At 64.8% G+C, this 26,040-nt stretch overlaps 1 protein-coding gene across 7 annotated transcripts; it reads left to right on the top strand.

Annotated features, from left to right (window-relative positions):
- The first annotated feature begins 838 nt into the window (after window positions 1–838).
- PHRF1 (PHD and ring finger domains 1) lies at window positions 839–25,661 on the top strand. 7 transcript variants are annotated; one of them, XM_027959934.2, is made up of 18 exons: window positions 839–953; window positions 4,500–4,615; window positions 4,929–5,027; window positions 9,313–9,527; window positions 10,424–10,507; window positions 11,908–12,026; window positions 14,639–14,736; window positions 15,006–15,181; window positions 15,596–15,722; window positions 18,236–18,363; window positions 18,801–18,982; window positions 19,335–19,451; window positions 20,055–20,209; window positions 20,746–23,196; window positions 23,389–23,546; window positions 23,728–23,997; window positions 24,077–24,205; window positions 25,337–25,661. In XM_027959934.2, exons 2-18 carry the CDS (start codon window positions 4,522–4,524, stop codon window positions 25,478–25,480), a joined length of 4,746 nt encoding a protein of 1,581 aa, XP_027815735.1. In that variant the 5' UTR covers window positions 839–953; window positions 4,500–4,521; the 3' UTR covers window positions 25,481–25,661. The 7 variants fall into 7 exon arrangements, with proteins under 7 accessions (XP_027815735.1, XP_027815732.1, XP_027815733.1 ...); XM_027959931.2 differs by having other exon boundaries at window positions 23,326–23,546; XM_027959932.2 differs by having other exon boundaries at window positions 19,332–19,451.
- Window positions 25,662–26,040: the final 379 nt, after the last annotated feature.

The following is a 26,040-nucleotide window of genomic DNA, read 5'->3' as shown; positions in this document are numbered from 1 at the left end:
ATTCACCCGCCGCCGCCGCCCGGGGCTCTCAGAAGCCAGCGTCTGCCCCCCACCCAGCCGGCGGGGCTCCCCGCTTCCGGGGTCCTGGCAGCTTCCCGCGCTCTCGCCACCGCCGCCCCTTCCGCAAGCACCTCTCGGCCAGGTCCCTCCTCACCCACTAACTACCACCGGCGAGTCCTCCTGGCTCCCGAGTCCGGGACTCGGCTCTCCTGTCGGAGCACGAATCCGTTTCTCACACACCGAGCGGCGCACCGTCCACGTGGTTCACTGTTTACTGTGTGCGGCCCCGGCGGGACTCTGGGCTGGGGGCTCGTTCTTGCCCAGCACCTGGCGGAGCCCGCGCACAGGGTCCGCAAGTGTTCGCCGGCGTGAACGGACGGCGCACAGCTGTTGGGCCGGGGGCGCCGCCAGGCTGACCCGGCGAGCTCGCCCCGGCTCGCGCTCTCGGGGTCTGAGAGATGGGGGTCGGGTGGGGTGAGGGCGCGGGGGCGGAGCCGCCGCGCGGGGCGGGGCCCGGGCTGGGGGCGGGGCCCTAGGTGTGCCTGGCGTCCGCTCCCATTCGCCCTGGGCGGTGAGCAAGGATTGGACTGTACCACCTCCCAGATGGGGGAGTACCTCTCGGAACAGCCGACGGGCGGGGGCTTAGACTCTTCAAGTTCTCCCAGTAAACTAGTCTTTCTGGACGACAACAACGTATTAAACGGTGTTTCCAAGGCCTCGAGATGCCTGAGCTTAGGTAGAGGCGCCCTCCTCTACCTCAGACGTTTCCTCCCCTCCCTCGTCCCAATGGTGCCCACCAACAGGCGGGGCGGGAAAGCCCCGGAAGCCGGCTCCATGTACTTCCGGGTCAAGGAGCGCGCGGCGGAGGCGACGGCGGCGGTGGCGGTGGCGGCCTAGTTGTGCCTCTTGGTGTGGCGGCGGCTGCGGCAGCGGCGACGAGCGCACGGTTCCGGGTACGTGCGGGCCGCGGCGTCCCGGGTTTCAGTAGCGCCCCGGCCGCAGGGCCGCTCCGGGCGCCGCGCGCTTTGTCTGAGGCCTGCCCGGCGGTGCGAGGCCTGCGCTGCTCAGGCCCCGGGCTGACGGGCGGCGGCGGCCTCCTTCGGGCGCTGGAGGCCTCGCGCAGAGGCCGGGCGGCCCGCCTGCAGGCGGGTTCCCGGGAGGCGGGGAGCCCTCCGCCTCGCCCTGTGGCACCCGCCCCCTGTGCTGTCGCCCTCCCCGCTCCGAGAGCGGAGTGTGACCCTTTGCTAACTCGCCTCCAGCGCCTCGTCGTCTCTGCTTCCATTGGCTTCGCCTGTGTGTCGACAGGCCCGTGTGGTTGTTGGGATGGTCTCCCGTTCCTTAACTCACGTAGTCTTCATAGCAGTCTCTCAGGAGTAGGTATTGGCCTTCCTGTTTTTACAGATGAGTAGATTGGAGTCCGGAGACGTTAAGTAACTTGCCAACGTCACCCAGCTGCTGAATGCCGAGCCAGGGCCCGTTGTTAACCTAAGCCCTGATCCTGATTCCTGGCCCATGTTTTTTTAATTTTTTCTTTGTAACAAGGCTTGTGTTACATCGTTGTCAACTTGGCGGCGTTGCTATACTCTTCTTGCCTCTGTAACAGAATAGTACTCGGCTGGTGAGCCACGGTTTGGCCATTGGTCGCTTGGACAGAACCTAAGGCTGAAGTGAGGTTTGACTTGGGCTTTAGCACGCCTGCCCCCTCCCTGAACCATTGGTGTTTTTCTTACGGAAAGAATGTTGAGTCAGAATGACAATAACTGGTTCTTCTTTTGCACCAGGCCGGTGGCAGGGCCCTGACAGAGCCAGCCTGGCTTTGGTTCTTCCAGCAGCCCCCTGTATTGGACTCTTGGTGTCTCTCTCAACCCTGCCAAGACCTTACTGGACTCTAGTTTGTTGTTTTTTTTTTTGGTGGTGGGGAGGTTGGGCTCTCGCTTTTTGACTTGTATTGCAGCTTACAGTTTCAAGGTCTTGTAGCTGCTCTGGCAGACGATGAATGAAAAATGAGATTTGAGCCCTTTGGACCTAACACCCTTGCTCAGGGCCTGGGGATGGGCACCCAGGTTCTGGTCACGGCGCAGCTGCCAATGACCACAGCGGAAGGCCTTTTGGTTCCTTAGTTGGGATACAAGGTGCTTTCAGTCCCTGGATTTGAAAATAGAGGGAAATACTACTTTTGTTTAAATGTCCCCCGGCTCCCCCAAGTTTGGAGACTGGGCAGGAAAGCCACAGAGCATTGCCGGCACCGCCTGGGACGGCCAGCAGCCGGGAGGGGCCCAGCGCCTCCTGCAGAAACGGCTTCCCGGGCATTGGTCTGGAGCATGCGAGCGGAGGTGGGGATAGTGGATCTGGGCAGGCACATCTGAGCTGGGGCTGCCACTGGGGCCGGTGGGTCCTGAGCTGGGGTCACATTCCCGCAGTGTTTGAGTGTAGCGTTCCTCATGGAGAAACGGGGTGCGAAGGGTCCCTAGTGGTGGTCTCTTATTTAGTGTTTGCACAGCTGCTTGGTCTGGGAAGCACCTTCGGAGACTCCTGGGCTCTTCCCCGTGGGTGCTGCCGGAAGGTACTGTGTGTGACTGTGCAGGGAAGGGAGAGGGGTGTTGGGTGGCCTTTGGAAAGTCTCCTCCCCGGCTGTGATGGTGGAGCACAGGCTTGAGGGGCTGAACAGGGACATGTGCAGGGACACAGGGAGTCAGCCTCGCTCCAGAGCTGGTGTCCCTGGCAAGTCCCCGTGGGCCAGACCCGATCATGGCCACACTGACCTCTTCTGACAGCTCTCTGAGGCAGGCCTCGGTCTCAGTCACTGAGGGGGAAGCCAGGGGTTACTTGTGCGAGTGAACTGTCCCTGAGGGTGCTCTGTGGTCTGCTTGGAGGGTTACATTTTCTGAAGTTTGCCCTGGTACTTTCCTGGGTGTGAACACTGACCCCCCACTCATAGGCTGAGCGTCCCCAGTGCAGGGCCCGTGCCGCACGCGCTCGGGCAGGGTAGGTGCGGTAGATAGGTGTCGCACGATGGCGCTGTGGAATCTGGTCACAGGTGCAGCCTGAGGCTCACAGGTCGTCCACCTGCAGTGGCCCAGTTGCCGCCACACGCACAGGAAGGTGCCGCGCTCCTGGGTGGGCAGCGGCAGCGCCTCGTCCGACGGCCCGTGTGTCTCCAGCAGTGCTTGTGGTCGGGGCTCGGGTGGAAGACAGCGAAGGTCCCTGCCATGCTGCTGACTCACCAGGCAGGGGAGTGCAGACCCTTAGCTGAGCAGGACTGACTGATTTTCTCAACCTTAGGGTACCAGGTAGAGAAAAGGTGGTGACTTTAGGGGGTTCGTAGTCTCAGTTGACTGTTTCCAGGCAGACGCATCGTTTGGCAGGTGGCGATTTAGTGAAGTTAATATGCCTTCACTGTTTTAGAAGACACCCATCCAGAGCCTGGGGCTTTGTCTGGGATGTGTGACACCCTGGCTGTGATCCTGGTCCCAGCCCCATCAGGGACCATTCTTCAGGAGCATCTATACCGTGGCAGTGGCGACAGTGCCTGCCCTGGGTGCCAGCTGATGCGTGTGGGTCCAGGAGTAAGAGGCTCTCCTGACTTCTCGGCTTGCTGCTGTCCGCCTCACCTCCTGCCCCGGTTCTTGCTTTGCTTCCGTCCCTCCAATCCTGCTCTTTAGATGTGCAGACTGGACTCAGAAACGCACTGAGCCACGGCGGGGGGTCCCCCCTCAGGGTCACCGGGAAGTGAGTAGCCCTGATGGGAAAGGAGCCCTCGTTTGGAGACCAAAGTCAGAGGTCCTGGTGCAGGAGGGTGCCTGTGTCCCTTTACGTCGGGGAGGTCACCGGTCTTGGTCTTCGCCGTTACCCTGGCAGTGGCCTTGCAGAGCAGGCAGGCTCGGCACCCCCAGGTGGTGACCAGGAGCCGGTGGACACGGCAGCCCGGCCCCTGCTCCCCATGGCCCTGTGCTGCTCCTGGGTAGGCAGCTGACTTGGCCGTGTTCCTGGAGGGGTCGAGGCCAGGTCAGAGGAGCCCCAGCTGGTGCCCGTGGCCTCTTGTGGGAGGCAGGTGTGTGGAGCTGGGCTGGCCAGCCGTGGCTGAGGGGGACATGCCACGGAAGTGTGGGCAGAGGGCCAGCTTGGCACTGGAACATTCTGGCGCTCACCTGCCGCTGAAAGCCCCGCTGTGCCTCAGCTTGTGAAGTGCCGTTTCCCTCGAGCCTGGCCTTGGGTCCCCGGGGAGTGTCGAGGTGTGGCAGGTGGCTGAACAGGAACACGGCTGGTCTGAGGCTACGCTGGGCTTGCTGTAAGTTGGCGTCTGGCCGTGCGTGTGGCTCTGTGAGCAGGAGCCAGGCTCGTGGGTGCCTGCACAGTTCTGAGCCACCCCTGCCTGCTGTGCTGCGGGGGGACACGTGTCCGCAGGCCTGTGACGTGCAGCGATTGTCGCTCGCTCTCGGTGGGTAGCTTAACGCAAAGCCTGGGGCAGCGGGGACTTACTCGACCCTCGTTTCTTTCAGAGCTGAACGCCCATGTCCAGCGATGGATGACGAGAGCCTGGACGAGCTTGTGGACCGAAGCCCGGGGCCCAGTGGCCGCCCAAGACTCCGTCCTGCCAGCCTGGCCAGCGGTGCTGGTGAGCTGCCCCCCCCCCGCCCCCCCGCCCAGAGCAGGGAGTGAGTCTTTACGCTTTGCCCCTAGAGCGCTCGAGCAGCTCATGGTCTGGTCTTTGTTTTTGACATAGTCGATACAAATGTGCTCTTAAACCCTGCGGAAGCCTCCACCCGCGCACCTCACCCTGGCTGCCCGGACGCGGGGCCAGGGTGCTGCCCGGAGCCCTGTGGGCAGGTGTGCTCTGCACGCCCCGCACACCTTCTCCCCAGCCCTGCTCTCCGCTGCCGCGGCTGTGACACTGCCCCTCAGGCCTGTGTTTCTCCCTGTCGCTCTAGAAGGAAGCAGTGATGCCCACAGTGACGCCTCCGAGGACGACTCTGGCAGCGAGCACAGCGATGAGGAGGACGCGGACAGGGACCTGGAGGACGGATCTGGTGAGAACACGGACGTCCTCGGGGCCCCGGGTCTCTTCATGCCATGACGGAGGTTGCTGTTCACAAAACAGCCTTCAGCACACCCGCCAGCGGAGGCTGTGAGCTGTCAGGATGACATTGCCTGACACGGTGGCCTCCTCTGGCAGTCCCCTTCAGTGAGTTTTGTCTTCAGCTGGGCAGCTGGCTCACATTGATGTGGTTGGGCTGATGATACAGTGGGAAGGTCTCTTGTCTGGTTGCAGCAGGAGAGTCAGTTCAGTTCAGTCGCTCAGTCGTGTCGGACTCCTTGCGACCCCATGAATCGCAGCACGCCAGGCCTCCCTGTTCATCACCAACTCCTGGAGTTCACTAATACTCACGTCCATCGAGTCGGTGATGCCATCCAGCCATCTCATCCTTGGTCGTCCGCTTCTCCTCCTGCCCCCAATCCCTCCCAGCATCAGAGTCTTTTCCAGTGAGTCAGCTCTTCGCATGAGGTGTCCAAAGTACTGGAGTTTCAGCTTTAGCATCATTCCTTCCAAAGAAATCCCAGGGCTGATCTCCTTTAGAATAGACTGGTTGGATCTCCTTGCAGTTCAAGGGACTCTCAAGAGTCTTCTCCAACACCACAGTTCAAACGCATCAATTCTTCGGCCCTCAGCTTTCTTCACAGTCCAACTCTCACATCCATACATGACTACTGGAAAAACCATAGCCTTGACTAGACAGACCTTGGTTGGCAAAATAATGTCTCTGCTTTTCAATATGCTACCTAGGTTTCCTGTGGCTCATCTGATAACTTTCCTTCCAAGGAGTAAGCGTCTTTTAATTTCATGGCTGCAGTCACCATCTGCAGTGATTTTGGAGCTCCCCAAAATAAAGTCTGACACCATTTCCACTGTTTCCCCATCTATTTGCCATGAAGTGATGGGACCGGATGCCATGATCTTCGTTTTCTGAATGTTGAGCTTTAAGACAACTTTTTCATTCTCCTCTTTCACTTTCATCAAGAGGCTTTTGAGTTCCTCTTCACTCTCTGCCTTAAGGGTGGTGTCATCTGTATATCTGAGGTTATTGATATTTCTCCCGGCAATCTTGATTCCAGCTTGTGCTGCTTCTAACCCAGCGTTTCTCCTGATGTACTCTGCATAGAAGTTAAATAAGCAGGGTGACAGTATACAGCCTTGACGTACTCCTTTTCCTATTTGGAACCAGTCTGTTGTTCCATGTCTAGTTCTAACTGTTGCTTCCTGACCTGCATATAGGTTTCTCAAGAGGCAGGTCAGGTGGTCTGTATTCCCATCTCTTTCAGAATTTTCCAGTTTATTGTGATCCACAGTCAAAGGCTTTGGCGTAGTCAATAAAGCAGAAATAGATGTTTTTGTGGAACTGTCTTGCTTTTTCTATGATCCAGTGGATGTTGGCAATTTAATCTCTGGTTCCTCTGCCTTTTCTAAGTCCAGCTTGAACGTCTGGAAGTTCACGGTTCACGTATTGCTGAAGCCTGGCTTGGAGAGTTTTGAGCATTACTTTACTAGCATGTGAGATGAGTGCAGTTGTGCGGTGGTTTGAGCAGGAGGGTAAAGCGCCTGAGAGCAGTGAGCAGCTTGGAGGGTGTTTGCAGGGAGCGTGTGCAGCTGGACGGACCTGTGGGCAGGGTGGGCCCGGAGCCCGTTACAGAACAAGGGTAGCCTGAGCCCTAGTTCCCAAACTCCCGAGGGAGCCGGCAGAGGCGTGGAGCGACTGCTACAAGGCTGTCAGTCTGCACCTCCGAACTTAGGTGCGGGAGCTTTGCCGTGCGCACGTCCTGCCCCGCGTGCCGAGCACCCGCCGTACCGCCTTCCCTGGCCTTCCTGGCTGCCCTGTGCGTGGCCTGTGGGCTCCCCAGACTGTCCTGCCCAGCCCCTCCCTGTGTGGTGCTGGGCTTCGGGAGCTTGGCTCACCACGGCTTCCCTTCCAACACTGCCATTGGGACCTGTGTGGATGTTGAGGCATCCGCCTGGTCTATCACAGTCCTTGGAGCTCTGTGGATATGAGCGTTAGAATGTCCCAGAGAGCTAACCCCTCATGTTTGGGACAGTGCCTATGGAGGAGCAGCGTGAGCTTGCAACCCTGTGTGCATTGGTGACATGTTATGCCAGAGTTAGGCTGCGACTTCTCTGCGGGCACAGGCAGCTCTGGGCTGAATCTGCAGGTCATGACGGGGCTGTTCCACTCATTTCTGCAGATAGACTTGGGGCTTGGTGGCAGAGGACGTGAGGTCCTTGTCGGTTCAGCCCTGGAGCAGAGGCCAGAGGGCCTGTGGATGCCAGTGGACGGGCTGGGTGCAGCGGGCTGGAAGACGGGCAGGGGGCAGAGACAGCGCGCAAAGAAGCAGTTAGCTCAGGGGGATAGATGCCAAGGGTGTGGTTAGGGGACATCACGAGAAGGGGCTGGGCTCGGGCTCTTTGGTCCTGGGTTGGTGAGAAGCTTCCAGAAGGACAGGTCTTAGCTGTGATCTGGAGGGCTAGCTGGGCGGTGGTGCATGTGGGGCAGGGAGAGTGCTGGTGGGACAGCTGCCATGGAGCCGAGTCCCAGGAGTCCCGTGGGCAGTGAGGAGTGCCGGTGGGGGCCAGGCACCTGGAGGCCACAGCTGTAGCTGAGGGGCACTGACCCGCCGTGTACACCCTGCAGTCTCCAGCGCCAGTCTGTGAAACAGGCTGGGCAGCAGGGGATCTCTGGCTGGTGAGAGCCTAGACGGCTTGGAGGGCCTGCCTTCAGAGAAGCGACCTGCATCCTCACAGCCTCGTGCCGGCTGAGCCCCTTGCGTGCAGCTCTCTACCCGTTTGCTTTTCTTGCCGTGGTGTTGGCCCCTGAAAGTCACCTGCTTGTGTTGCTGTGTGCTCAGGTTTCAGCTGTAGAAACGTCTGTTCAGGTCTCAGGATGAAAGAGGAGGACTTAGGACTCTGACCTGCTGCCTCACCAGCTGTCCAGGTGGTGCGCACGCACCCTCCTGATCTGCTCTGCGCGCCCCTCCCCACAGGTTGCTCTCAGCTCTTCCCCATGTGGTCCTACCCTGCTCACGGAGCCCTTGCCCTCGCCTTGCCCGGGCTCGTAGGCATGCCGCCAGCTGCCTCTCTGGTCTCGTACCCGTGTCTGCACCTCCCTCCTCCCGGGCCCTTTTCTGTCTGGGACCTGGTCCCGTGGCTCCCAGGACAAGGTGGGCGGGCGGGCTGCTGGCTCGGCCTCGGCGCCTCGCTGCTGGCAGCTCTCAGGGACTCTGGGCGGCCTCCGGGGGCGGGGCACCACAGGGTCTGGTGGCCTCAGACGCCGGTTCTCTGCCTGCCGCTCAGCTCCTGGTCGTCTGGGATTCTGGAGGAAGAACCAGAGCACCCGGTTCCTATGCTCCGCCTGCTGCTGCGCCCTTGGCCTCAGCCAGGCGCGTATCTGAGCCAGAGCACTCTCAGAACTTTGTGGACCCCAGCTTAGTTCTCTTGCTTTGTGACAGATTGTCACAAACACAGCAGCTGAGAAGAGCACGCTTGGTGTCTCCGTGTAGTCGGTAGTCCAGATACCAGTGGCCAGTCCTCTGCGCAGGTCTTGCCCAGTTGACGTCAACGAGTCACAGAGGCACCACTCCTGTCTAGGCTCAGGGTCCCCCCCCAAGGTCTGGCTGGTTGCCGGGTTTCAGGCCCCACAGTGTGGGGCTCTCGTCCTATCTCTGCCTGGGTGGGCCCCCATCTCCTTCTCGCTCAGGTCCTGGAGGCCACCCCTCGGTGGACAGGGTGCGTCGGCCTCTTGTTCTCTTGGGTTGTACAAGCGGCCAGAGGAAGCTGCTCTTCCAGAGCCCGTGTGATTATGTCGTGTAACAGCAGGGTCTCGGGCGTGTGAGGACCCTGCCCACTGCGCCTCTCATCCGCGTCTCGTGTCCCTGTGACTTGGACCTTTGCTCACTGGAGTTCAGGGGGGAGAGAAAACAAGCGCACGCTGACTGCAGTGCGAGCTGAGTTGCCTCGGAAACTGAGAGGCTGATCAGGGCTGTGGTGTGCAGCTTGCCTGGTTAGGCATTTGTGGCCTCTGGTCCGGAGGAAAGAAAAAGGAGAGCCCTGGAGGAGAGGCCTTCCCCGAAGGTGGCAGCTCCCTGACAGCTTTGAGAAGGTGCCGCTGGAGTGAGGTGTCTTCCAGAGCCCGCTGCGCTGCGCCCAGAGGCCCGCTGACCCCTGGGGGCCGCCTGCCTCCCGCGGGGGTTCCGATTCAGCTCCAGGTGCAGCTGGGGCCTCGCGCCTCCTGAGCGCCAGTTCACAGACTTGTACCCTTGCCTCTGAAGGTTCCGAGGACTCTGAGGAAGATGGTGACGACGTGGACACATTGGCAGCAGCGGCGGATTCTCAGGGAACGCTGGAAGGCGGTGGTGCGTTTAATTCTGACGACGACTCTGAGAGCTGCCCGATCTGTCTCAATGCTTTCAGGGAGCAGGCCGTGGGCACGCCCGAGAACTGCGCCCACTACTTCTGCCTCGACTGCATCGTGGAGTGGTCCAAGGTGCGTGGCGTGTCTTCGGGCTGGGCTCTGGGTGGGTGGCCAGCCCCTGGCCGGCCCCTGGTGGGTCTGGGTCTCTGCTTGATGGCAGGGGTTGGAACCCTGGGTGGCGTCCGAGCCTGGTCTCTGCTTTGTCCCCGTTCTGGGCCCTTGGGTGGCTGGTGACGCTCACTCTGGGCAGCACAGAACGAGGGTGGGTGGTCATGGGCGAGAAACCCCGGGTGGCCCCGGGCAGCCTGCCGGCCAAGCTAGCTGGTAGGCATGTGCTGAGGGGTCAGCTCACAGACACGGAGCCTGACTCGTGAGCGCGGCAGTAGTGCACACGGGGGTCGTGAGTACTGCAGGGTGAGCTCTGGAAGCACTGCCCGCCCCCCTTCTGAACTTTGTGAAAAAAACTCAAAGAGGCGTGAGCCCACGGTCGAGTGGCCGCAGCTCCGGCCCGGGCCGTGCCTCAGGACGCGGCCTCGCCCGCTGCGCCCCGCTTCCCTCCGTCATGGCCGTGGGCCCTGGAGCGGGGGCAGGTCTGGCCGCACTGCACCTGCCCTTCCGCAGCGAGGGTGGCAGTGGCCCCGCGACTCGAGCGCTGAGCCACCTCATCCATGCCCGGCCGCCCGCCCAGCCCCCAGCACGCCTGCCGCCCGCGGCCTCCTGTTTCCTGGGCGCTGACGGTTCCTGTGTCGGCTCCCCAGGAGAGCTGCCCCGCACCACGGGAGCGTGGCTTCTCTCTTCCACTCAGCTGTGCTCTCAGCCCTCGCACGGGGCCTGGTGCACACCAGCACCGAGTCAGCGACTGTGTTTCTTGTGAAAGGAACTTTTGGCTTCTAAGAGGAATCGTCTTGAGGTGGTGTTAACAGTAACTGATTCTTCAAGGTTATAACACAGTTTTTATTCTTTTACAGAACGCCAATTCCTGTCCAGTTGATCGAACTATATTTAAATGTATTTGTATTCGAGCTCAATTTGGTGGTAAAACCTTGAAGAAGGTAAGTGTAGGTGCCCTCTTAGGTGTATTACATTGGTCCCCGTCTCACGGGAAAACCTTCGAAAGATGGTTTGCTCTTCTGAAGTGTTGATTGCGTGCGCTCTAGAAATCCGCTGAAGTGCCATTTGCAGCTGTGGGCTTGAAGCCCGGCTGGTGGTGGTGCCGTGTGCCTGGCCAGTATGGGCTCTGCGTCAGAGCCATCCCTGACTCCCTCCCCTCCCCTCCACGCACCTCTTCTGCATCTCCGAGCTGCTTCCTTCCTGAGCCACAGCAGCCACGGCGGGGAGGCCAGGGTGGACCCCAGACTTGGGAGAGGAGGCCAGCTCTCGGGACCAGACTTCTGAAGGCACAGGGCAGGGCCAGGAGAGCTGAGGGCGGGCATATTCCTCGCTGCTGGGGCCTCTGCAGGCCTCCTTTTGTTGAGCAGCAGCGTGAGAGGGTCTCAGAAGGCATTCCCTGGTGGCCTGGTGGTTGGGACTCCCTGCTTGCACGGTCTGGCCCTGGTTCAGCCCTGGTCAGGGAGGTCCTCGCAAGCCTCAGGGTGCTGCCGGGGAGGATGGCGTGCTCAGCCTGGCTGCACATCTTCTCAGTGGGCTGCTTGCAGCCAGAGGCCTGCTCTTCACTCTGGAGCCAGAGGCAGTGGGGACTCCGCTCTGGGCACACAGGTTTCCCTGAGTCTGTGTGGGCGACGCGGCCCCATCCTGCCAGGGATGCCCTCCTGTGCCCGCCTGCCTTCTGCTGTTCTCCCCAGAGGCCGCGGGAGCGCAGGCAGTTTCCCCGCAGGCCAGCTCTGCTTGGGTAGCTATGAGTGAGGGCGGGCCCTGAGCCGTCCTCTGGGGAGGGAAAGTGGTGCAAGGGCCCTCACACCAGCAGGTCTGGACCCGGCAGAGAGCCCGGAGGCGCGGGGAGGCCCCAAGTGCCTGCCTGGTGTGGGAGCGAAGCTGGGGAGCACGGTGGGGAGGAAGGAGCAGAGGCTGCTCCTCGGGCGGGACGTGGGGCAGGAGAGCGAGACGGCCCGCCCCCCGCAGATGGGGCCTGCTGGCGGCACTGTGGGGAGCAGTAGTGGCCGTCGAGGGGCGGCAGCCGCTCGAGGCCTGGGTCCCTGTCTGCCCGCCGCCTCCCCGCTCTGCAGCGCCGCCCGTGGGCTTGGCTGGCTCGTTGTTCCTCTGCCCTGGGGCCCTTCTGCAGCGCACACCGTGTTCTCCGTTGAGTCGTTTCTTTCTTGGGGCTTGCTGTCTTGAAATAGTTAGAAAACGTTAAAACCGCGTGCGTGTTACTTCAGAGCCCCTGGGCCCACGGAAACCGTGCGAGCGAGTCCGCTCTGGGTCGGTGTAGAGCGACACGGATGGCCCTGGGGCTTGGGCCCTGCCTGCTGTGTGCTCAGCGCATTCTCGTCCCCAGATTCCAGTGGAGAGCGCCCAGCTCGGGGAGAACGAGGATGAAGACCCGACCTTCTGTGAGGTGTGTGGCCGGAGTGACAGGGAGGACCGGCTGCTGCTCTGTGACGGCTGCGACGCTGGGTGAGCCCCTCCCTGTCTCGTCGGGCCTGACTCTGAGTTGGGACCCCCGGGACCTTCCTCACTGCAGAGCCCCCAGCAGCGAGGAAGACGCCCGCCCTCGGCTCTCCTGGCCCTGCGCTATTGGGACATGCTAGAGGGGAGCCTGTGGGCCACTGCTCCGCGAGCCGCCCCTACAGGCCTGCCCGGTTGTGCTCGGCGCTGTGAGCCCCCCACAGGTCATCTGAACCCCAGCGTCTGCCACTGCCCCCGCCGGCCTGGCCTCAGCTCGCACGCCCCATCCCCTCTACCCTCCCCGTGGCTGCCTCCCTTGTTGCCGTGTACACCCTCCCCGTTCCCAGCCATCTCCTGAGACTGCTCACAGGGGTGCACCGTACCCCTCAGGACGGAGGGCAGACGTGGGAAACGGGGGTGTGGGCCGGCCGGGCGAGGGTGGACACGGGCGGGACCTGCCCGTCATGCAAGGCCAGGCGTGGGAGCCTCTCCCGCAGGGCAGGTGGGCAGGATGGGCTGCCAGCCGTCCTGTGTCCGCGGTAGCCTGTGGTTGTCGTCCGTCCACGCGGTGGGGGCTCCTGCTTCCCGCCAAGCGCGCCCCTCACCCTGGGGCAGCATGGGCCCTGAAGGACTGGTGCCCGTGGGGCAGCGCAGACTGCTGGGGCCACCCTCCAGGGCCCGCTTGCTGCCGTCGCCCTGCCCCAAGGCAGCAGGGCCCTCTCTCAGGGCCTGACCGCATCTCCGCCTGCCTCCCTGTCCCCCTTGGGGTTCACACCGCTGAGAACACGGACCTCCTTCCTTCCTCACCCGCATCTGTGTCCAGTGGCAGCCCCGGAGGTCTGCCTGCGCTGTGCCTGCCCCTGGGCAGGCCCGGAGCTCAGCCATGTCTGGGGGAGTCACGCTTTGCCTGTTGTCACTCTGGATCTGGAGGGCAGAAGCGGGCCCTGGTGTCCAGCCCACGGATCTTGCTGTCACGTACCGTGACCGTGGGACGCGGGACAGACCGCGTCCTCTTTCCCAGTATGGCTGGCTGTGCAGGAAGGGGCTGGGACCGCTGGACGCCGCCTGGGAGGCCACACACAGGGGAAGGAGAGGCTGGTTCTGGCGTAGCCGCGGTTACCATCTTTGCCTCTGGCTTCCCTGAGCCTGAAACCAGCCTGTGCGTTTTCTGGCGGTCTCGCGGATGCTGGGACACTGGGGAGCCCTGAGTAGGGTATTCATTTGCCAAGCTTCAATTTTCCCTTAAGCTTTTACCTCTTTGGGGGAGTAGGGGCTGCACCATGGGGCTTGTGGCACCTTAGTTACCCAACCGGGGGTTGAACCCAGTCTCTGGCAGTGAAATGGTCCCTGAACCACCGGGGACGCCCCCTCTCTGTGTTTGACTGAACGGTGTTCGGGAATGGGGACCTGTCCAGGTCAGGGCTGTGCCGCCGTCGCCGGGAGGCGGGGGGGGTCGTTGCTGTAGGCGTGTGAGTGCTACAGGCCCCCTTGAGCGGCCACGGGGGCCTCCTGGGCTTGAGCCTGCAGCTCTCTTCCCCGTGGAGGGATCTGTGGGTGCAGACTGGGCAGCAGGGGCCCCCGTCCCCCCCGCCAGCCTCCGCTGCAAGATCCTGGGGTGGCGGTGAGAGCGCGGTTGAGCGCGCTCAGTGCTGGAGGGGTTTCTGTGAGACTCCGCCTCTCCGTGTCGGGTGGTGCCCTTGAGACTGACTGCGTCGGGGGGTTTCTCAGGCTGGAATCTAATGTGGGTTCTGGGTGCTCCCCGGTGCTTGGGGTCAGCCTGTGGCATCTGTCCACTGGGTGCTCGGGTGAGGTCCAGCCTGGGGATCCAGCTGTGACCTCACACAGGGCAGGGCTGGGAGCGGCAGGAGGCTTTGCAGTGGAGTCCAGCCCGGGCCTGGGTGTGCAGCGTGGGGTTGGCACTGGTTTCCACCTGCCTAGGTACTGCCTGGAGTCTCCAGGGTGCCAGCACTGGAGACTCCTCCCCGACTGCTCCCCTGAGGACAAGCTAGGGAGCACTACGGGGCAGGTGTCTCCGGGCAGAACTGGTGCCGGTGTAGCTCCTCCTCAGGGCTGGGGGGCGTGGGGCCACCACCGTGGTGGTGGGTGGGAAAGGACCTCCTAATGACATGTCCTTGGAGACCACCTCCCAGAAACAGTGGGCACCACCCGTACAGGTGCCAGCTTCCAGCTGCCAGCCTCTTGGCCCCAGATAGTACGTGCCCCACAGAGAGCTGAGCGGCTGTTGGGCCGAGATGCCCCGAAGCCTGTGGAGGAGGTCCAGCCGCCCAGAATGCCTGGGGGAAGGGTGCGGACAGGGATACCGAGCTCCAGGCACAGTCGCCTGCCCCATGTCCTCGGGAGGGGCCTCCGAGGCAGCCCAGGCAGGCCCCGGTGCTGCTGTCAGGGTGGGGTGGGTACTGTGTCTCCTCTCTGTTCTCAGACGCCCGTCCTGGGGCCTGGGGTGCACCCTGGTGAGCTCACTTAACCTCACCACCCTTGCAGGTCCGTCTCCAGACGCAGCTACGTTGCAGGGTCAGGGCTCCAGCGTGGATGGGGGTACAAGGGCACAGCACCACGTGGGGGGCACTGTCGTGAGGCTCAGACGCCCTCTTGTCCCCCAGGTACCACATGGAGTGCTTGGACCCCCCTCTCCAGGAGGTCCCAGTGGACGAGTGGTTCTGTCCGGAATGTGCTGCCCCTGGGGACGCTTCTGCCGCTGGTAACGTGCTGCCTGCTCCCAGGCGGCCCAGACCTTTCAGTGGAGGTGGGCACCTCGGCCCAGGGAGGCGGCGCCAGGCTGTCTGGCGGGGATGGCTTTCAGTTGGACTCCGGTGCGAGAGCGGGAGGGCACGTTGGACATGGGGTTGGTCAGTGGGGGGTTCTGAGGGCCCAGGTGCCAGGCAGGTGCCCCCTGCCTTCTGTTCCCGAGTCCCCCTGCCAGGGCCAGGGCGTGGCGGAGCGCATCAGCCATGGGTGTTTTCTTCCAAGATGTGGGTCCCGTGAGCGAAGAAGAGGTCTCCCTGCTCTTGGCTGACGTGGTGCCCACCACCAGCCGGCTTCGGCCCCGCACGCGGAGGACACGGGCCATCGCCAGGACGCGGCAGAGCGAGAGGGTGCGAGCGACGGTGAACCGGAACCGGATCTCCACGGCCAGGAGGTTCCAGGTGGGTGCCTGTGGCCCTCCACGCTGGCTGTGTGCAGGGAGCGACGCTGAGGGGGCCTGAGGTGGCAGCAGCAGCGGAGAGCTGGCCCTGGGGCTACTGGGCAGCGCTGTCACCCGCAGGGCCCGTGGTGCTGACCCGGAGGGCTGAGGGACTTGGCGGTGGACTTGGGCCCAGGACCCGCCACCGAGGCCTGCAGTCCGCTCTCCTCAGGCCCAGGAGCGCTCCTCCTCCTGCCTTCGGGCCTGACCTGCCCCTCGGGAGGCCTCCCCAGACCCCGCTCCCCATGGGTACTCGGGAGCCCCCGCAGCCTGCCTGCTGTCTGTCGCTGCAGCTTCTGGGGCTCGGGGTCCCCGGGCTCCCTCGCGAGGTCTGAGGCGACTCCGCCCCCCGACCGTGCCATCCTGCGCCGTCCAGCGTGTCCCTAGGTACCTCATGTCTTCTCTGCTGGATGAAACCATTGAAGCCGTGGCTGCCGGGCTCAGCACAGCCGTGTACCAGCGCCCTGGGCCGCGTGCCCCCGCCCGCCGCAGGAGGAAAGGAGGTAGGCGTGCCCGGCTCCCGCTGCCCGCGGTCCCTGCTGTGGCGCGGCCTGGTCTCCATGGCGGCCAGACCAGTGCGTTCAAGGCCCTGCAGGCCTGGGGTTTGGGTCTGGTTAGTCCCTCTGAACGCCCTGTTGAGGGGCTGTTGGCGTGGCAGCACCCCGAATGTGCATCAGAGTGACCCAGCCTCCCCGCGTGGGTTGGGGAGAGCCCGCAGGGGCCTCGTGGAGGTTCGCGCTGTTCCTTTGGCTCGGGCAGCCTGACGATGCAGCCCTGGGCGGGGCTGTTGACGTCATTCAGCCTCTGTGCAGCTGCCGTGCTGTGCACGCCTTCTGGGCCTTTTCTGTGTTCGTCTTGGTTACTTTGTCCCAGGAAGTTCGGTTCATCTCTCCCAGGGAGAGGCTTTCACCGGAGGTCAGCGTCCCTGGCGGCTCCTGCCCCGCCTTCGGTCGGTATCTGCCGGTCAGAATTCCGCTCCGTAGAGGAGCTGGCCCTGCTGCTCGGCCGCTTGTGTGAAGCGGAAGACGGGGGCTCCTGTTTTGTTGGGTGGCTCACAGTCTGTGGTCTTCTAAAAGCCAGTGTTGCTGAGACACATTCGCCGTGACAGGTGCTTCCACACCGGGCACGTGGCTCCCACTGAGGCCGGCGGGCCTTCCAGCCGGGCCCTGCCCCCGCAGCCCCTCCGGGCGCCCGCCATGCTGCCGTCGGCGCGGTCTTTGCGTCCTTGGCTGCTGCGCGGGAGGCGGCGAGTGTGTGCCCTGGCTTCTCCCCAGCAGTGGCCTGGGCCCATGTGGCGGGTGTGTAGGTTCGCCTCTCTTTCCTGTTGAGGCGCGTGCCCTGGCTTGTCTCTTGGCCTGTGCCGGCCATCTGGCTGGTTCTGTGGTGAAGCTGCTGTGCGGACCCTTCCCCGGGGGTGGGTGTATCCGCCACTCTGGCTCAGTAGAGAGGGCGCTGGCTGGCGCGGAGGGGCCGTGTCAGAGGCGCCCACCCCGCCTCCAGCGGCAGTGTGCGCCTGCAGCGGCGCTGTGTTCTTGCCCAGCTCCTCCCGTCTTCCTGCGCTCCTGGCCTCCCCAGAGGACAGGCGGGGTGTGGAGATGAGACCTGAGGGCTACCTGTGGGTCATGGTTTTCTGCACCCAGAGGTCACGCTGATCCCTGAGCTGCCGGCTCAGGTGAGAGGTTCCGCTTCGCCTGTCTTCCTGCTGACTCTCCCCGCTCACCTCCAGGACCTCACATCTCAGTCCCAGCAGCTCACCCTCCGTCTGCTCGCCCCTGCTGTGTCCCGGGCCTCCCCGTCTTGGCTGTCACGTCTCTGCAGCTGTGGCCACAGCTGTGGGGGCTGAGGGACACGGGCCCTGTCACCTTCTCCCCGGGGCCTGGCCGCTCCCGGCCAGTGTGGCCGCGTCCCCCTCCCCTCCTGCGTTACTTTGAAGCGCGTCCTCGTTTTATACCTAAGTGTGTCTCACAGCGTGTTTCTGGAAGAGAGGGAGTGTTTCCTCTGACTTAACCCCGAGGCCGTCGTCAGACCCGAGGGGATGAATGGTAATTCCATAGCCTCGCGATGCAGCCTGTCAGCATCGGGAGTTCTGATTGTGTCACAGACATGGTGGAATTTCAGAGCAGCTTACGTGGAGCTGGAGCAGAGCTCTGTGCTGCGCTGGGGCTGCCTATCACGGGCCTTGTCCTCTGACGGGGTGGAGCAAGCAGGTCTCCTGGGGGCAGATCTCACCTCCTGGGCGGCTGGAGGCCCGCGGCTGGTTCAGGCGTGCGAGGCGCTGAGGAGACGGCAGAGCGGCTCCCTCCTGACGGGCCATGTCGCGGAGCGTGGTTTCCGCCTGCTCCTGTGTTGACTGGTTCTGGTCCCTGAGCTGTGGCGGTTCCTGTGGAGATCGCCTAGGGCTCTCAGCCTCGTCGTGGGCCCGGGCCCAGGCTCGGTGTACGCACAGTCACGAGGGTGGGCCTCTGTCTTCCCTGGAACCTGCTTCTGGGCCGAGGTTCCTGAGTGCTCCAGGGCTGCGGGGGCAGCGCGGCCTCGGGGCACCCTGTGGCTGCTGGGCTCCTGCCATCGCCCAGAGCACCCAGGTGGCTGCTGGCTGTGCAGGGTCATCCTCGGGATGTGTTTGCTGGAAATGTATTGGGACGTCCCCAGTCCCAGCCTCTGGGAACATTCCTCAGCGAGGCCGCTGAGCGGCTCGCATCGGTTCCCCAGCCTCTGGGGGCACTCCTCGGCGAGGCTGCTGAGCGGCTCGCGTCCTCTGCTTTAGTGTTCCGTGGTGGTGTAAAACCGTTTCCTTGCTGGTTCCAGTGGTCAGATCTGGAGGTCAGCGTAAGCTCAGACTTGCCCTGTCCTCGCCGTGCGCTGCCCTCCGCCCCCGGGGGGAAGCGTGTAGAAAGCCCGTAACAAGAAGCAGGGAGCAGTGCCCCAGGCCGGGTGGGCGGGTGTTGGTTGGCTGAGTCTTGGGGGACAGTGGGGTGGGCACACAGTGAAGCGAGCGCTGTCAACGTGCTCTCGGCAGGAAGGCGGAGGAAAGCGTCAGGACGGAAGAGAGCCCTGTCCAGGCCGCCTGCAAAGAGCAGGAGCTCGGGGGCGAGGCTGAAGAAACGCCCAGGTCGCGTGAAGAAGAGGAAAGTGCAGAAGAGAAAGGTAGCCGGGGCGGGGTCTCCCTAGGTGGGTTCTTGGGCCCGTGCGGTGGGGGGACAGAGGGAGGCACGGAAGAAGCGTCTCTGTAATTACTTGGAGACTCACCGAAAAAGATGCACATTTCTGCAGCGTGGACTGAAAACAGGCCTGAAGCAAGGTGTGTTCAGAGCACCACAGAGTGGCTTCTGGAGCCACGGGGGCCCGTGGGGCCAGGCCCCCCACCTGTTCGGCGCTTGTGCCCAGGGTAGCAGGCACCTGGTGTGAGGCGGGTGGAGTGAGGCCTGGGCGGGGTCTTTGTGTGATGAGCACGTTCACCCCTCAGGCTCCAGGGCGGCCGGCCCTCTGCCCCGTGTTTGGTGCTGTGGGTTCCTAGTTGAACCGGCATTCCCAGAGGCCGCGGATCTCAGCCCTGTCGTTTCTCCCTCTGACCCTGGGTTCAGAATGAAGCTACAGCCCGTTCACGCATTGCACGGACGCTGGGCCTCTGCAGGCCGGCCCATGGAGCCTGCACCCCCTCCGTGTACAAGCCTGCAGACCCGTCTCTGGGGCTGTTGCGTGCCGACATCGGGGCAGCCTCCCTCTCCCTGTTTGGAGACCCCTATGAGCTGGACCCCTTTGACAGGTGGGTGCAGAGTGGCTGGGCTCTCTCCCTCAGGCCGGGGGACACACCACTTCCGCTGGGGCCTGGCTCACTCTCGGGGTTTGTGTTTGTGAAGTTCCTTGCTCTGAGCAGCTCTCAGACCCCATTAGGTGGTGAATGAAAAGAGCTCTGTGCTCCCTTGGCGTGTCTGCCCCCGTCCCTCCTGACTTAGATGCCGGGGCAGCTGCTGACACAAGGTCCCTGCACAGGGCCCCGGTTTGGTGTTGAGTCACAGAGCCTGCCGAGGGCCGCTCACTGTGGAGGGTGGGTGGGAGCTCCCTGGGCCTGGACGCGCAGGGCCACCTGCCCTTTGGCCTGTGTTCCTCCCCAGCAGTGAAGAGGCGTCTGCAAGCCCGGCTTCCCCTCTGAGCGCCAAGAGGAGGGTTCTGTCCCGGTCAGCCCTGCGCTCCCACCAGCCTGTAGCCAGACCCGTCTCCATGGGGCTCTCCAGGTGTGTCCTGGGGGGCAGGATGGGATGGATGGGGTGTAGGTGGGCCCCAGGCCTGCGAGAACAGTGGACTACACAGCGGGTGGGCCCTCTGCCACCCGGCACCCTGAGACCTCTTGTGGCCTCTCCCGGCTCGTGGGTGAGGAGGAGCTGCGGGGACAGAGCGGGGCACGAGGACAGAGTGGAGCACGGGGATAGCGCAGGCACGGGGACAGCGCGGGGACAGAGCGGACACAGAGCGGGTGCGGGGACAGAGCGGGGCACGGGGACAGAGTGGAGCACGGGGACAGAGCGGAGACAGAGCGGGCACAGAGCGGGCGCGGGGACAGAGCGGGGCACGGGGACAGCGCGGGGCATGGGGACAGCGCAGGGCTGGGCAAGGAGCCGGCCTTCTGTCCTGGCTGGCGGTCCCCCAGCCCAGCCAGGTACCACTGCTCACGCGCCCCGCCTGTCGGTGGAGCCGGGGCCAAGGGCCTCGCACGTGTCCGCCCCCTCGCCCTGCCGTCCGTTAGTGGGAGCTGCTGTGGGGGTCCCTTCTCTCGGGGTCCCTGCCTGCACGAGGGGCACCGGGGCTGGAGGGGCTGAGACAGTGGGGCCTGCCTGCAGGAGGGGTGCTCCTGACGTGGCCCCCCAGCCGGACGTGGACGCAGAGCCCAGCCCTGACCTGCTGGGGAGCATCCTGTCTGGCCAGACCCTTCTGATGATGAACGGTGCCGACATCGTCATCCACCGCGACGGCTCCCTCAGCGCCAAGAGGGCAGGTAAGCAGCTGTGCCCGTGGCCTCCTGCTGCCCTCCACACACCTGGGCTTAGGGCCACACGTCCTGGAGGCGGTCTGCGTTTTGTGGCCGACCGAGCGACCCTAGGGTTTACTCCCAAGCAGTGCTGAAGGCTGAAGATGCCTTTCCGTCGCTTGCTGGTAGCACAGTTGGTGGTGGGGTTTCCAGGCGGCCCACAGGCCCTCCTCGCCGCGGCACAGCTGCTTGCCTGCTCTCACAGCCCCAGGGACCAGCACAGGGCCCTCTGCACAGATGGGGGCCCCGGCGGGCCTCAGAGCTGGGGTGCCTCTGGCCATAGAGGGCGGGCCAGGCCGCACAGCTGCAGTCAGTGGCACCAGGCCCGTTCTGACCCACAAATAGCATAAAGACAGTGCGGGGAGAGCCTGCGGCCCCCGCCCCCCACGCCGCAGTGCTGAGCGAGCCGGCATGGAGACCGCACCGCGCTGGGAGGGCGTCCCGGGGGAGGTGAGCCCCTGCAGGGCCAGCGGGACCGACGGCTTGGCCTTCCTGTCTTTCAGTGCCAGTCTCCTTTCAGCGGAACTCAGCTGGTCCGTCCAGAGCGCCAGAGGGCACCGGGCCGCAGAGCTCAGGGCCCAGCTGCCCCGGCACGGCCGCCCCTGCCCGTGTCCCTGCACTCACGTCGGGGGCAGCGGCGAAGCCGGACTCCTCGGTTACCCCTCGGTCGGGCCAGCCTCAGACCTTGTCCACCGAGAGCAGACCTGGTGTAAAGCAGAGTGAGGACAGCCGGGTTAGCGGCGACAGCAAGCACTTGCTGCCTCTCGGGCCTGCAGCGTCGAAGGCCTCACACAGTGGCTCTGACTCGCCCTCCAAGAGCACGTTGCCGGGCCAGGCCCTGAGACCAGCTCCCAGGCGGACAGACATCTCCGAGCTCCCCAGGATACCAAAGATCAGGAGAGACGGCAGCCGGGGGGACGAGGGCCCCGCTAGCAGGCAGGGCGTCGAGCTCCCCAGCTCCTGCATCAGCCGGCTGACAGGCAGGGAGGGCCCCGGACAGCCGGGCTGCGGAGCCCGGGTAGAGGGTGAGCCCAGTCACCGGGGCGCGCAGGAGCCCAGCACACACTCGGCGGGGGGCCCCCAGCCCCCTGGCCCACTGGGGCCCGCCCGGGGGAAGGCTGTTGGCTCCACCTTTGAGAGTTTCAGGATCAACATTCCTGGGAACACAGCCCCTTCTGGCAGACTGCTCAGCCCTGGCTTCTGTAACACGTTCCGGCCGGTGGACAGCAAGGTGCAGAGGAGAGCGAGCCCCTCGCCCCTCTTCTCTGTCAGGAAGACGAAGCAGCTCAAGAGCGAGATCTATGACCCCTTCAACCCCACGGGCTCCGACTCCAGCTCCGCCAACAGCAGCCCTGAGCACCTGGGCCTCCTGCCCTCGGAGATCACGCGGACCATCTCTGTCGACAGCCCCAAGGCCCCAGCGCTGCCCCCCGTGCGCTGCGTCACCTCCTACACAGTGCAGACCGGCGCGGGGAAGGAGCTGGAGCCCCCCCAGGGGCCCTCCAGTCTGTCTGAGCTCCAGGACGAGGAGCCCTGCGCACAGGCACAGCGGCCGTCCCCACCGGAGCCCTGGGGCGATGAGGAGCTGCCTCCCCACAGCTCCTTCTTCGGCTCTGAGGGCCGGACAGTGACCTGCGTGACTGTGGTGGAGCCCGACACGCCGCCCAGCCCTGACGCCCCGCCTGCGACCACCCACAGGGTCGTGGAGCTGCGCTCCCCCTCCCGCTCCCGCTCCCGCTCCAGCTCCCGCAGCCGGAAGAAAGGCCCCCAGCCGAGGGTGGTCACCAGGGAGCAGCGGGCCGGCCGCTCAGGCTCCCGCTCATCCTGCTCAGGAGACCGGAGTTCCAGGTCTGCCTCGCCGCCAGCAGGCGAGGACCAGCACAAGAGACACCGGCCCAAGGCCCGGGGCCGCAGGTCATCCAGCGAGCGCTCCAGCAGCCGCGAGCGCGCCAAGCGGAAGAAGACGAAAGACAAGAGCAGGGAGCGGGGCAGAGGCTCCTGGGGCCACAGCCGGCGGAGGTCCCGCTCCCGCTCTGGGAGCTCATCCCACGAGCAGCGCGAGGGCCGCAGGAAGAAGAGGCGCCGGTCAGGGTCCAGGTCTCGGGGAAGGGAGTGCTCCCCGCCCAGGCACCCCAGGGAGAGGAGGGGGCGGCCGAGAGACCGGCGCGGCTCCCGCGAGAGGCGGCGGCGAAGGTCCAGGTCCGCCAGCCCGGAACACAGGCCCCGGGCGCACCGGCGGCCTCGGTCCCGGGAGAAGCGCCCGCGGCCACACCCCCACTCTCCTGAGCGGAAGTTGGCCCCGAAAGAGGCTTCTGCAGCACCCCCTCCCCAGGGGGAGCCCAGGCCAGACAGGGAGACCCCGGCCAGGTCCCCAGCTAGGCCCCCATCCTCAGCGGGAGCAGACGGCTTACCAGAAGGGCCCGCAGTTGACAAGGCCGCCCCAGTCCCGGAGGTGCTGGCCGAGTATCCAGCGGAGGATGTGGACTACGGCGACTCTGTGGAGGCGGGGCACCTCTTTGAGGACTTTTCCAGTGACACCATCTTCATGCAGATTGATGATATGAGCTCCCCGCCCTCCCCGGAGAGCACGGACTCCTCTCCGGAGCGTGACCTCCTGCCCAAGCCCACCGTGCCCCCAGCTGGCCCCCAGCACGACACCAGCCTGGCGGTGGCCGTCATCCGGAGGGAGGTGTCCCGGATCCACGGGGAAGACGTGGCTCAGCCCTCGCCTGGGGCCGAGGGCCCCCAGGAGAAGCGCCCGCTCCAGCAGGAAGCGGACGAGCCCACTGCAGTGCCCTGCGCCCTGGGAGCCCAGGCCCCAGGCGGGACGCCTGTGGGGAAGGAGGAAGGCCCCTCTCAGAACCCTCTGCTGCGAGCTAAGGCGCTGGTGAAGAGGGTCACTTGGAATCTCCAGGAGGCGGAGTGCGGGGCCCCGGCCGATGACAGAGGCCTGTGTGAGTAGGCGCTTTGGGGGGCGGGGAGTGATCCTCGGGTGACTCCCAGGCCGCCTTGGTCGTTGGGGGTGGGATGGCAGCACCTGCCCTGGGGTCCTTGCTCCGGGACGCTTTTCTGGAATTTTTTAGCCAGGAGGCAGTCTTGTGGCCTGGAGGGCCCCAGTACACCCACCCCCGTATGTTGGCCCCCAGGGACACCACTTCACAGGCCACAGAAGCCTCGGGAAGGAGTCTGGGAATCTGACGACGTGGGCCCCATGGCTGGGCTCCATCAGGCACCCTTCTCTGCGCTGCCTGCCCCTGCTTATGTGCTTCCAGAGCCTGGCTTCCCCCCAACTGACCCCTCTCAGGTGGGCCCCTGGGCTGGAGGGATGTGGCCTAGCACCCAGGCTACGCGGGCTGGGCTGGGCTGGGGCTGAGGCCTGCAGGCACCAGCCCTTTGCTGCCTGGGCTCTTCGGGTTCAGAAGTGGGGGTTGAGGGCACAGGGTAGTGAGTGTGTAGAGGCTGAGCAGGCTTGTGTTCTCGCCCAGGTACAGAGCCCCAGCCTGCCCCCCGGCCCAGCCCTGCCATCAGGCATCCCACCATATGCACCTATCAGCCAGCCCGCAGTCCAGTTCCTCCTCCAGGGGAGCCAGCCCCTCCCAGGCTGCGGGGCAGCCCAGAGCCTGGCCCCAGTGTCCACCATCCCGACTGCAGCCTCAGAGCCAGCCGGCCACGCTGCCGCCGCCACTGCTACCAACGACTCTGAGGAGAGGACGGCTCCTCCCAGGCCGGCCCCAGAGAAGGCCAAGAATGAGGAGGTGAGACCCTGCCCTTCCCCCAGGGGCAGGCGCGGGCCGGTAGTCCGGTGCTGAGCCTTCACGGTGTCCTCGCCCCCAGTACATGAAGAAGCTGCACGTGCAGGAGCGGGCCGTGGAGGAGGTGAAGCTGGCCATCAAGCCCTTTTACCAGAAGAGGGAGGTGACCAAGGACGAGTATAAGGACATCCTGCGCAAGGCGGTGCAGAAGGTGGGCGGGGGCTCAGAGCCCTGGGCGGGGGCGGGGGCGGGGCCTGAGGGCCCGGGGCGGGGCGGGGGGCGGGGCCTGAGGGCCCTGGGCGGGGCGGGGGCGGGGCCTGAGCCCTGGGTTGTGAGGTGGGCGGGGCCTGAGGGCCCTGGGCGGGGGCGGGGTCTGAGGGCCCTGGGCGGGGCGGGGCCTGAGGGCCCTGGGCGGGGCGGGGGCGGGGCCTGAGCCCTGGGTTGTGAGGTGGGCGGGGCCTGAGGGCCCTGGGCGGGGGCGGGGGGCGGGGCCTGAGGGCCCGGGGCGGGGGCGGGGCCTGAGCCCTGGGTTGTGAGGTGGGCGGGGCCTGAGGGCCCTGGGCGGGGGCGGGGGCGGGGGTCTGAGGGCCCTGGGCGGGGCGGGGCCTGAGCACCCTGGGCGGGGGCGGGGGCGGGGCCTGAGCCCTGGGTTGTGAGGTGAGCGGGGCCTGAGGGCCCTGGGCGGGGGCGGGGGCGGGGCCTGAGCACCCTGGGCGGGGGCGGGGGCGGGGCCTGAGCCCTGGGTTGTGAGGTGAGCGGGGCCTGAGGGCCCTGGGCGGGGGCGGGGGCGGGGTCTGAGGGCCCTGGGCGGGGCGGGGCCTGAGGGGCGGGGGGCGGGGCCTGAGCCCTGGGTTGTGAGGCGGGCGGGGCCTGAGCGCCCTGGGCGGGGCGGGGGCGGGGCCTGAGCCCTGGGTTGTGAGGTGAGCGGGGCCTGAGGGGCGGGGGCGGGGTCTGAGGGCCCTGGGCGGGGCGGGGGCGGGGCCTGAGCCCTGGGTTGTGAGGTGGGCGGGGCCTGAGCGCCCTGGGCTCCGTGGCCACACCCCACACCCCCTCGCTGTAGCTTAGGTGCTTGGGGTGTAAAGGTGGCTGTTTGTGAGCAGTTGTTAGAGGTTAAGCAACACTACGTTTAACCCCACTCACGGCTAGGAAAATGAGACTCCTAGAGGTGGACGTGCCAGGTCGCCTCAGGAGGGCCGCCAGCCACCCTGTGAAGTGGGCAGAGCCGGGAGACGCGCGCCAGCCTGCCTGCCGCCCCTCCCAGCGTCCCCAGGGCCTGGTCCCCATGATCCATGACCGTGTGGGGAGCGAAGGGATGTCTGGGTCACTGTCCCCCCTCCCCCAGATTTGCCACAGCAAGAGCGGGGAGATCAACCCCGTGAAGGTGGGCAACCTGGTGAAGGCCTACGTGGACAAGTACAGGCACATGCGAAGACACCGGCGGGCGGAGGCCGGCGAGGAGCCGCCCACCCAGGGCGCCGAGGGCTGAGGAGCGGCTGGAGCAGAAGGCAGGCGCGCCCTGCCCTCCTGTTTTCAGGGTTCTGTGATCACACGTGGTCTGTGCACCTGTTTTGCTCATAGTTTAAAACTGGACTTTTTTATATGTATATTATAGATACACACTGTTCCCATTGTGTTCTAATTTATCAAAAATGGATTCTCTTTAGACATGTCTGGCTCGGTACTTGAGAGATGGTGAGAGCGCGGGCCCGGGCGGGGGGCTTCTCCCCTAGTCAGCCTTCTGCTCCCTTGTGTTTCACAGACCGTTGCTCGAGTTTATATTTGGGCCCCCACCTCCCAGGTGGCACCCTGCTGGCAGCTGGCACTGGCCAGAAACAGGCCTTGGACACAGCAGGCAGAGCCCCCGTCTGCAGCAGAGGGGCCCAGGGGCTGCCCCTCGGGCACGGGGGGACATCTGCGTGGCCAGAGCTTGCACTGTGAAGAAGAGTGTGATCTGCTGAATCCACCATGCCCCTCCAGAGCCCAAGCTTCAAGCCTACCCCCAGTGGACACTGGCATGGTTCTTAGAAGCTTTTTCTTTTTTTCTTG

This window comes from Ovis aries, chromosome 21 (genome assembly GCF_016772045.2).
Source record: "Ovis aries strain OAR_USU_Benz2616 breed Rambouillet chromosome 21, ARS-UI_Ramb_v3.0, whole genome shotgun sequence".
Classification (NCBI taxonomy): Eukaryota; Metazoa; Chordata; class Mammalia; order Artiodactyla; family Bovidae; genus Ovis; species Ovis aries.
Note: the sequence above shows the minus strand (reverse complement) of the source record. Positions and strands in the feature narration are given on the sequence as shown.

Excerpts from the sequence above, each read along its gene's own strand:
- PHRF1 (XM_042237765.1), top strand. The coding sequence starts at position 4,522 with ATGGATGACGAGAGCCTGGACGAGCTTGTGGACCGAAGCCCGGGGCCC. Across the intron at positions 20,210-20,745 it reads CCTCAGCGCCAAGAGGGCAG|TGCCAGTCTCCTTTCAGCGG; the intron begins GTAAGCAGCTGT and ends CCTGTCTTTCAG. Across the intron at positions 24,206-25,336 it reads TGCGCAAGGCGGTGCAGAAG|ATTTGCCACAGCAAGAGCGG; the intron begins GTGGGCGGGGGC and ends CCCCTCCCCCAG.